The following is a 10,392-nucleotide window of genomic DNA, read 5'->3' as shown; positions in this document are numbered from 1 at the left end:
ACATGCTTATCCAGCTTTGACCCCGCCTCAGGCCCTGGACCAGGAAGGACATGGTGCAGCTCATCTCTGAATCTCATAACAACTGCAAAAGGCACATTTTCAGGCCCATTTTACAGATAAACTGAGGCTCAGAGAGGTGTGATTACTTGGCCAAAGACATCCAGCTAGAAGCTGGGGAGCAAAAATTGGAAACTTAGTTTTTCCACTCTGCTCCCCGCCCCCCACCATCACACTGGTCTCCTCACTGTTTCTCAAATACTCCAGGAACTTCCTGCCTCAGGGCCTTTGCACTGGCTGTTCCCTCTCTACCTGAAACTCTCTTCCTCCAGATGTCTGCATGGCTTCTCCCTTGCCTCCTATAAATCTTTGTTCAAATGTCACCTCCTCCTCAGGGTAGCCTTTCCTGACCTGGGCCCCACCACCTCCCTCCTCATCTCCTTTGCCCCCTTCTATTCTCTCCCTAACACATACCATACCACCCAACACACCATGTATCTTTATACCTGTCTATTTATTGTGTATTTCCCCATAGATGTGGACTCCATGAGGGCAGGGTTTTTTTTCTGGCTTGTTCTCTGCTGTGTTCCCAGTGCCCAGAACAGCACCTGGCACACAGCAGGCACTCAAGAATGTTTGAAGAATGAACAAATGGGTGTGTGTGTATGCCCTGTGCCACTTGACCGCTTGGCCTGGTCTCACCCTGGCCCTGTCCTCTCACCCCTCCCCGTCATTACAAAGGATCAGTTGGCCACATTGGAGAGCTCCGATCCCTGTTGGCTGCTGTCCCTGGGTAAATTGGCCGGCTCAGGACCAGGGTGTGTGTGTGTGTGTGTAGGGGGCAAATGTCAGGAATCCAGATGGAGGGCTGAGGGCACTGGGAGGACCCTCCAAACTTGGGCTGAGGGAGGCTGAGCTGTGGTGGTCCAAGCCACTTGCAGGGAAACGGCAGAATGGCTTACATGGGCTCAGGGCCTTTGGCACGGGTATCCCTGGAGGCCATCGTGGAGGAGGCATTTCCCCTAAATGTGTGCCCGATTGGACTAATAAGGGGAGGAGGATGGTTCTGGATGGGAGACCTTGCCCTGCGGTGTAAAGGTAGTGTTCTGGAGGGGTGGCGTGGAGGGGGTGCCCCACTGTAATTTAGTTGCTGTATGCTTCTGGAATGATGTGTGTGTGTGTGTGTGTGTGTGTGTGTGTGTGTGTGTGTGTGTGTGTGTCCACAGGAAGACTCTGGATCCTGGGAACTCCATTCCCCTGTTTGTAGCTGCTCAGGAAGCCATGTGGCGAGTGCCCCACCCCCTCTGGGCCCCACCCTGAGTCGGGGAATTCTGTGCCACCCCAAATCTCCCCCTGGGGCCCCACAGGCGGCTCTGCCCCCTCCTGCCCCAACCTGCCAGATCCTGCAGCCTGGGCCAGCCTGCCCCTTGGGCCCCAGAGAGAAGAAAGACCCAGGAGCCCCTAGGGGGCTGGGCCCCATGGGATAGTAGCTAGGTGTGGCTTCTGCCCCCCTCTCCGCAATCCCACCAAGATCCAAAGTAGGAGCCTGTTGAGCTGTACTGAGGAAATGAGGGACTCTGGAGGAATTCTGGGGTGCAAAGTGACCCAGAGGCACCCAACCAGCTCCTCCAGTCTTCTGCCAGGGTCTGCTGCTGGGTCGCCCCCTCCCCACCCCAGCTTTAGTCTTATTGCCTGGGAAGTGGGGTGGTGAAGAATCTGACCCCCAGCCCTAATTATATGACTTTGGAAATGTTGGAGCGGGGTAGGGTGGGAGAAGAACCATCTCCCATAGCAATGCTCACACAGGTCTGGGAAGGGTCCTCTGGCTGCAGAACCTTGCTGTGGCATCATGGTGGTGGTGGTGGTGGTCTGGAGGCCATTGGCCCCAGTCCCATCTTGGAGATGGCAAAGTGGCATCCAGGCATGCCCAAGGAGGCTGGCTTGGAATCAGAGGGCACCCCGCCCCCCCTTTGCTGAGTTTTGTTCCCGGCCCCCCACCTGGGCACAGGGCCAGGCCCCAAGGCAGGGCCCCGTCCTGGGGAACAATGCCTCCGTGTTCCTCCTCCCGGTGGAGGGGAGGTCGGTGGAGGATGAGGTGGGACAGACACGCATGCAGGGAAGGAGGGAGGGATCCAGGGAGGGCCTCTCTCCCAGGGATACTCCAGGAGCTGGGGAGTTTCCCAGAGGCCCTGGGTGTGTGCCGGGAAGCCTGAGGGGGGAGGGGACCTAGACCAGGGACCACCTGGACTGGGGTCAGAAAGTCTTCAATGGCAGCAGGAGAGGGTTGGGTGGGATAAAAGGAGGGACTTCCTGAGGCTAAGGAACATACTGTGGAACTGGAAAGAGTGGGGATTCGTGTTTGGCAGAATCCCAGAATATCCAGGCCCATGCCCTCCCAGGGAAGGGAGGGGTCCGCGGTGGCAGTATGACACCCATGCCCCCTCCATCTCCCCTCCCATTGTCTGCGGCCTCCTGGGTTTCTCTCCCTGCCTAGGGCAGGACCTAGGCCAAGAGGAGTTTCGGAGGTGCGATGTGAATTAGGACCCCTGCTCCCGCCCTATCCCAGCAGGAAGAGCCTTCGCTGAAAAACTGGGGCTAGACCCCGAGTCCAGGACCCAGAGGGAGGAGTTGGGCTGAGTATGGGGCCCAGGAAGAGTTGGGACAAGGGAGGAGAAAGTTGGGGCTGAGTTGGGGACGGGACAGAGTTGGGGGACCGGAGAAAGAAAGTGGGGGCGGACCGGCTCCGGGGGCACATGACGGCGGCGCCCGCCCCGCCCCGCGCCCGCCCCCTGCCCGGCCGCGGGGGAGGAGACGGGGAGGTTTTAAAAGCGATTCGACCCCGCGGCGGGCCGGCCAGTGAGTGGGATGGAGCGCGGTCCGCGACCGCCCCCGGCTCGTTTCGGCCCCGCCGCCCGCCCGCCTGTGTCTCCGCCGGCCGGGCCGGGGCGGCGGCCGGAGCCCCGAGTGCCGGCTCCCCTCCCCCGTGGGTGAGTCGGGGAGGGAACCGGGAGGGAGGCGGCGGCGCCGTGGTGGCGGCGGCAACTTTTCCGCGCCGGACTCTGGGGCTGAGTGGGGGTGCGCCCGGCGGGTCCGCCGGCCCTTAGCGAGGGGGAGGGCGCCGCCCCGCGCCCCGCCGCCGGTGGCTGGGGGAGGACCGCGGGGCCCGTGTATCTGGTGGTGGCGGCGGCGGAGTCCCGGGGCGCCCCCTACAGAGCGGGGGAAGGGCGGCCCACCTCTCCCCCGTCCCCTGGGACCCGCCGCGGGCCCCCCCCAACCACTCCCCCCCCAGGAGACTCCTGCGAGTGTGGTGGGGAGGACGGGTCCCAACGCGACCGGCGCAGGTCGAGGTGGGCAGGAGTTGGCCGCAGGGTGGGAGGGTATGTGCGTCGCTTGGGGTGGAGGGAATGGCCCCTGGGGGTGCATGTCTGGGCTTTGTAGGTCGGGGTCTCCCAGAGTTCTGTGGATGCGGGTGGAAGACAGTGGTTCAAGTTTTTGACATGTCAGCCAGTGAGCGAGGGGAAGGCCTTCCACAGAGGAGAGGGCTGGGGCTCAGCCGTACAGCCTGGGCTTAGGAGGACTTGGGGGACCCTCTCCTCCCTTCCCACTCCTTCTGGCCCAGTGGAGAAGGGCTCATTCATAGGAAGGGGGCCAGGTTTGGGAGATTCCTGGAGGGCTGACTCCCCAGCCCTGTGTAGCTTGGGGTCCCCGTGCCCTCGGGAGGCAGGAAGAGGGTGAAAGGACCCAGACTGAACTCTGACCCCTTCATCCTAGCCCCAGACTGACCTCTGACCCCAGCACCGGACTTGACTGCTACCAAAGCCCCCAGCCGTACACTGACTGTCCTATGCAACCCAGCCAGGCCCAGACCCAGTGAGTGGCCTCTTGAATGCCTTGGAGGTGCAGTTGGCTCCCTGTCACCTGTCCCCTCTGCCCCAGCCCCAACCAGCTGCCTGTCAATGGCTGGTGGTATATGAGGGTGAGGCTGGGATGTGTGGGACCCTTGGCATGAGGGGTGTCCTCTGGCAGCCCTGCCCATGCCAGCCCGAGCTGGAGGGCAGTACCCAACAGGTGCCCGGGCTTAGAGGCGAGGTGATGTAGGACACACCCTGTCCGCTCGCCCACGCACCCTGCCCGGGCCAGCCGGTGCGCATGTGTTCACATGCCACCGTCCTGGGAAGGCATGGGCCCTAGGGCCTGGTGCCAGCTCTGTCCTAGCGCCCAGGGGGCACCCATTGCCCTCTGTCCTTGCAGGATGTCCTCTGGGAGCTCCCTCAAGACCCCAACGGGCAAGTCTTGTCTGTGGGCCTGGAGGGGGCCCTAAAATAGCTGCTAGCCTGGCTCGGGGCTGGCACGCGGAGCACATGCGTGACAGGGCGTGTCCGGGGGGTCGGGCCTGTCTGTGCTGGCCAAGCCTCTGAGTCTCGCAGACCCTTGCTCACTGGAAAGAAACAGCAGAGGCGGATGCTCCAGGGGTCCTCCCCGGGACCCCCGTACCAAGCCCTGCCTGTTGTAAGTGGAGGCCAGATGTTCTGTGCAGGCCGCAGCTGTGGGGCAAACCCCTGACCCATTTGCAGTCACAGGGTCACTGCCCCATGGGTGCAGTGGGATGACCTGTTCTCTGGGGGCCCAGGTGATGCTTTGATACACCGTAAGGCATTTTTCACAGTTTGCCCTTCACTTTGGGAGGCTGGGTGGGGGAGTCTGTTCGAAGTGAAGGACACCGCAAGGAACCTTGGGCGGTCTGAAGAAAACTCCTTCCGGCCCCTCTCTGGGCTGGCTGGCTGGCCCTTTCCCACTTTGGATACACTTTATGCCAGGATCAGGCCTGGCTTTTCCTTAGACTTCCCGCATGACCTTGGGCCTGGTTCTGAATCCTCTGGGCCTCAGTTTCTCCATCTGTATATGGGAAGCATTGGGAAAAACGAGCGGAGGGAAGTGTGTGCTTCCCTTCCCTGTCCTGGGCCCTCACTTTCAGATCACTTGGAGGGCACTCTGGCCACCTTCCCTCCTGCCATTGGGTGTCCTGTGTGAACACGGAGGTGTGCCTGGGGAAAGGCCGGTCCCCCGGGAAGGACGTACTGGGAAGCCAGTGGGTGTGGGTGTGTGAGAATCCTTGGGCAGAGAAGGACACCGCCATGCTGGGCACAGCTGAGTCATGCTGCAGCGGCGCCTTGCCCCAGGGTGCTGGAGCTGGCGCCACCCTGGGTGTGGTCACTGAGCTGTGGCCCTGGGCAGAGCAGGCCTGGGTGGTCTGGGATGGGGTCCTGGATGGTGAGGGGCCAGGGAACTGACTTCTGAGATGCTAAAGCCCCTTGGCCTCCCTCTGGCCTTGGTCAGGCGTCATCGTCCAGGACCATGGTCACCCACACCCTGAGAATACCTTGGGGAGCCAAGGAATCCTGACCTTTGGGCCTGGGAATTGTCGGGGTGCTATAGGAGGGGGACAGGGCCTGGAAGCCAGCAACTGCCTTCGAGGCCATTGGCCCCCAAAAGGCAGGCCAGGAGGCCAGGACAAGGATAAGGCAGAGATGGACATGGCAGTAGGGTGTACCCCTCAGTAAAGGGCCCAAAGTGTGGATATTAGGGGTCCCCTGGGAATTCTGTGACTGGTCTGAGGGGGATTAACGTTGAAGGCAGGGGTTGGAGCGTGGCGTGGCTGGGCACCATGGGGGCTGGGATGTGACTTGCATGGTTCCCCTATTTATAACAAGTGATTCAGTCCTCACTTACTCACCCCTTCCTGAGCCTGCCCCCCTCCCCCGAGCCCTGGGTGGGCAGCGGGGCCCACCCACTTACCAGTGCCCTGCCTCCCTCCAGCCGGGCGCCAACCTCTGAGGGCTGCCCATCGGGCCGGTTGTTATGGTGGCCACGTTGGGCTGGGGGTGAGGGGTGGGGGGCGGGTGGTCAGGCGGCACTTGGCTGGGCAGCCCAGGTTAGCGGCTGGCTCGGCGCCTGGCCTAGGGAGCCTCTGCGGAGAGTCTGGGCCCATTAGGCAAAGCGTTAGTGACAGGCTGGGAGGGCGGGCAGCAGCAGCGGGCAGGGCGGGGCCTGCAGCCCTTGGTATTTTCCGATCCCAGCTGCTCTGAGAGGGTGGAAAGTATTTGGGGACCAGGCTTGGGGGCGGTGGTGGTGGCGCCCCCGGCGGAAGCTGCCCCTGATTCATTCTTGGAGCATGGGGTTGGGGGGGGCAGGCATTACAGAGTATGTCTCACGAGTCCACGCCCTGTCTGCAGAGCGTACTCAGACATACATCCATACATCCATCCATCCATCGGTGTGGCCTGGGGCCTGCTGTGCTCCCTGGGCCCAGGGCCCTTCCTCCCCACAATGCCTCCAGCTGCCAGGAGCTTGGCCCTCCTTGGACACCATCTCCCCAGAGCCTGAGAGACACGCCTATGGTAACGGGGGCCCTGCTTCTGGGCACCTGCATGACGGTGCCCCCTCCACTCGAGAACCAGGCCTTTTGCGCCTGCGGGGATGGGGAGTGGCCTTGGCCCCGGCCCGGGGCTCTGTGCAGGGGAAACCCCACAGGAAACGGGCCTGGCCAAATGGCCGCCCTTCCCGTTCTCGTCCCTGGGACACGAATGTGCTGTCTCACTTCCGGAGGCGGCCCAGGGAGGCCGGCCGCCCTGCGGGGCCTTGTCTGCTCCTGGTTGGTGCCCCTAAACCTTGAGGGAACAGGGCTGGGCTAGGGCCCGACCGTAAAGCGGGTGGCCGGTGTGTATGTATGTGTGTATGTAGGAGGCACAGAGCAGGACACCTCACTCCACCTGTCTCCCAGTGGTGGTCACCACCTACCAGATCTGGACGCTGGGGTCCTACCCGTGTGCAGCGTCTTCCGTGCCATCATCCTTCCTGTTTATGCCTGGTGAATGGTGACAGAGTAGCCCCATCCTAATTATACACAGCACTCGCGGGATCCTTACCATGACATTATCCCTGCTTTGCCGATGGGGAGACGGAGGCCCAGAGAGACTGAGTGACTTGAGAGTCACCCAGCTGGGAAGCTGCAGAGCCAGGGTTCATATGCAGCTGGACTGGCTCCAGAGTTGGATCTCCTAGCCGCAGGGCTCTCATCACACGGGAGGTCTCTGTTTACTGAACACAGGGCGGGCTTCATGGGCATGTGACCTGTGCCGTTCACAGGGTCACCCGCTACTGAGAAGGACCTGGAGCTTGGGTTCATGCTCTGCTGTCGTCTTGAAATTCTTAATTTGTGAACAAGGGGCCCCAAGTTTTCATTTTGCACTGAGTCCCACAAATTCTATAGGTGGTCTTGGTGCCAGGTACTTGCTAGGCAGCACTCTTGGTGGAACCTCACCATGCTATGTGGTAGAGACTCTTGGCTCCATTTTACAGATGGGGAGACTGAGGCTTGGAGGGCATTTGGGAAACTGCCGAGCTGGAATTTGCACCTCGAGCCTGGGTCCGGTGCTCTGGGGGCATGCGTGCCTCGGGGGAGACCTGGGCGCCCGCTGCCAGCATCCGCTCACTCGGGTGGGGTGCGGGCTGAGGCCTGACCACCAAGGAGACAGGGCCACGCGGGGTGGCCCTGGTGGTTTCCTCCTGCCCTTCAGGCTTCTAGGAAGTGGCGCCAGCTGGGGTGAGATCACTTCCTCACCCTCCTGCCCGCCACCCCCTCAGCTTCCTCTCCCCATGGCCCCAGTTAGCCTGCCCAGGGCTCAGTGGTGGGGGTGGTGAAGAAAGGGAGGGGGGACCTGGCTCTGGGAGCTCCTGCAGCCTCCTTGGCTGAAAGTGACCCTCTGGGTATCTCTGCCTCTCTGGGCCTGGGAGGCATGGCTGGGGCTGGGGGTATCCAGCCTGGTGGTCTAGCTCTCTTTAGTTGCTGCTGCACGTGGGGAAAAAGGGCTTCCCTGCAAGACCCCAAAGGATGGCAGCAAGTGGGGACCTGGAGGGCAGATGTCCTCAAATCTCATTACCTCCTTTTGTCTCTCCTAGGTGCCAGCTGCTGGCCCTGCCCGGTGCCCCCCCACCCCTGTGCCATGGCCGGCTGGGGTTCCTGGGGATGGGATTTGCTGCCTGTCACAAATCACATTGCCAGGGATTTCCAACCGACCCTGAGCCCTGCCTCTGGGGCCACCGCTGTCACTGCTTCCGCTGAGGACACCGACCCAGGGATGGGGACGGGGTGGCAGAGAGGCCTCCACCGCCTGCGTCTGGCCTGGGGAGCAGGGCTTAGCTGCTTGTGAGCAGGTCCACAGCAAGTCGTGTTCACAGTGGCTAAGTTCCGCCCCCCGGGGCCCCGCCTCCTCTGGCCCTGCCACCTCTCCCCTCCGCCTGCCTGTCCGACCTCCGGACCTCCCTGGGCTCTGCCTCCCGTGCCTACTGAGCTGAAACACAGTTGATTTGTGCAGACTGGCTCAGTTCAGCAGGAACAGGAGTCAAGCCCCCTTGGAGTCTTCGGCCCCTGCCTTCCTTGGGTGGGCCATTCGCCTCCTGTGAGAAGAGATGAGGACCCTGCCCTGGACCTGTGTCTGGAGGAGGAACCTGGGGACGAGTGGAGCCTGGGATGGGATGGGTCAACCCAGCTGTCTGCTGCAGGCCCCCTCCTCCCGTTCTGCACTTGGGGACCCTCACACAGTCCCATCTCAGGCTGGGCTGTGTTCCCAGGGAGGATGGATAGGCAGGCGGGTGGCCAGCCTTTCCATGAAAAAAGGAAGCCAGCTGTGTCCCCGCCTGGCCGACCCTCGGCCCCTCCTCTCCCAAGCTTGGTTGGGGGATGGCTGGCTCGCATCTTCCCAGCAGTCAGTTACCCAAGAGGAAGCTGCCTTGGGCCCCCAGACCGTTAAATGCCAACTCCAGGCTTCCGGAACCAGGCTGGCCTGACCTGAACCTGCCTGGCCCCTTCTCCCTGGGCCTGCGGCTTCCTAACTTGGGGAGGAGGAGCCATGACACCCTCCTGGCACGTGGGGCAGGGAATGAGGTCCCTGTGGGCCCAAAGGACACAAACAGGCCCGCTCAGTCCTTGGGTGGTCCCAGGGCATGGGCGCATTGAGACTTTGTCCATCATCAGATGGAATGGGGCTCTTTTGGGGGTGAGACTGGGGAGGCAGTGTGAAGCCCCCCCCCCGAGTTGTCTCAGTGTACCCCTGTCCCACTGGGGCAGGGGCAGACAGCAGCTTGGGCAAGTCTATGCTGTGTGTCGAGCCTGTTGTCCAATTAAATAAAAGCTGCCCCCTGCCTCATTCCTGAAGGTCTGGTGGTTTGTGATTTATTCTGGCCTCCAACCCTGGAGTTTCTGGCTTTTTGACTGGGGAGGGTTGATTGGTCTGAATTTACTGTCCTGGCATCCTGGGCTCCTGACTTCACAGGATCCCCATCCGCCTGCTCTGAGGAAGGTGATAATTTAGTCACATGGGCGGAAAGGGTGCCCTTGTCATGGAAAGGTGACCTTGAGGAGTGTCCTAGGGATGGGTGTTGACCCCACGTGAAACCCTGGGCTGGAGGGACTGACTTTCAGGGGTGGTGTGGTGACAGGGAGGACTGTTCTTGGAGGGACTTAGATGGGATCATGATGAGGCATGCCCCACATCCAGGGCTGGGCGTGGGAGAGAATGGGACCCCATCTAAGCTGGTGGCTGGGGGTGACCCTAAGGGAAACACCGGACATTTGGGGATAACTGGGACCTGAAGGTTTTGATCTAGTGACATTTGGGGATGACTTAGACGTAAGGGACAACTTGGGCTGGGGGTAAGATTTGGGGTGTGCGGTATGTGAGAAGGCTGGTGGGGAACTTGGGCTTGAGGTGTGTATGTGGGCCCAAGGGGGACATCTGGCTGTGACTGGGACCTGAGTCGCGCCCTAGGTCTGTGGGGAACATCTGTAGATGACTTTGAGAGGTGAGGGGCACGGTAAGGGGCACCGCAGGTCTGAGGATGTTTGGAGGGAGCTGGGACCACAAGGGCCAAAGCTGATGTAGAGTGCTCAGAACTGCCACTCCTACCCTCCCAGGCCTCCAGGCGGCACTAAGGAGCGTGCGGGTCAGCGGGGGGTCTCCCTGCACATACCTGCGGGAATACGTGAGGCGGGGCGGGAGGTGGGACCGCCTCCAACTGGTTCCCTCCGGCGCAGGGAGGAGCCACGAACCAATCGCCAGGCCCAGCGCCACCGACGGCCCGCCCACTGCTGCGCGCGGACCCTCGGCGCCCTCTAGCGCCCGGCTCCGCCCAGCCTCGCTCTGAGCCCCGCCCCTCCGGGAAGCCTCTGTCCTCGCCTGCCCCGGCCCTGACAGTGACCCAGACAGTCTGTCCCTCTGTTCGTCACTCTCTAAAGGCAGGAAGCCAGTAAAGGAAGGCAACCAAGGGCCTTGTTGCCATCCTCCGGATCCCTCACTCTATTTGGGGACTGGGAGCCTCATCCGCGGTGTAGGAGCC

The 10,392-nt window shown here is 61.9% G+C and overlaps 1 protein-coding gene across 2 annotated transcripts; it reads left to right on the top strand.

Annotated features, from left to right (window-relative positions):
* Positions 1-1,547: 1,547 nt before the first annotated feature.
* LOC111166681 (uncharacterized) lies at positions 1,548-9,211 on the top strand. Of its 2 annotated transcripts, XM_089905402.1 has the most exons (3): positions 2,824-2,984; positions 3,769-3,867; positions 7,957-9,211. In XM_089905402.1, exons 1-3 carry the CDS (start codon positions 2,863-2,865, stop codon positions 8,117-8,119), a joined length of 384 nt encoding a protein of 127 aa, XP_089761528.1. In that variant the 5' UTR covers positions 2,824-2,862; the 3' UTR covers positions 8,120-9,211. The 2 variants fall into 2 exon arrangements, 1 of the variants encoding a protein (XP_089761528.1); XR_016391487.1 differs by lacking the exon at positions 3,769-3,867 and having other exon boundaries at positions 1,548-2,984.
* Positions 9,212-10,392: the final 1,181 nt, after the last annotated feature.

Source organism: Delphinapterus leucas, unplaced genomic scaffold, assembly GCF_059928025.1.
Source record: "Delphinapterus leucas isolate spDelLeu-1000000601 "Yukka" unplaced genomic scaffold, BTC_Dleu_Yukka2 spDelLeu_asBTCV2_sq25, whole genome shotgun sequence".
NCBI lineage: Eukaryota > Metazoa > Chordata > Mammalia > Artiodactyla > Monodontidae > Delphinapterus > Delphinapterus leucas.
This window is presented reverse-complemented; position numbering and strand designations above follow the sequence as displayed.

Bases quoted from the DNA above. Each gene is read 5' to 3' on its own strand.
- LOC111166681 (XM_089905402.1), top strand. From the start codon at position 2,863: ATGGAGCGCGGTCCGCGACCGCCCCCGGCTCGTTTCGGCCCCGCCGCC. The intron at 2,985-3,768 runs GTGAGTCGGGGA...CCTTCATCCTAG, and splicing joins CCGGCTCCCCTCCCCCGTGG to CCCCAGACTGACCTCTGACC. The intron at 3,868-7,956 runs GTGAGTGGCCTC...TGTCTCTCCTAG, and splicing joins CCCAGCCAGGCCCAGACCCA to GTGCCAGCTGCTGGCCCTGC.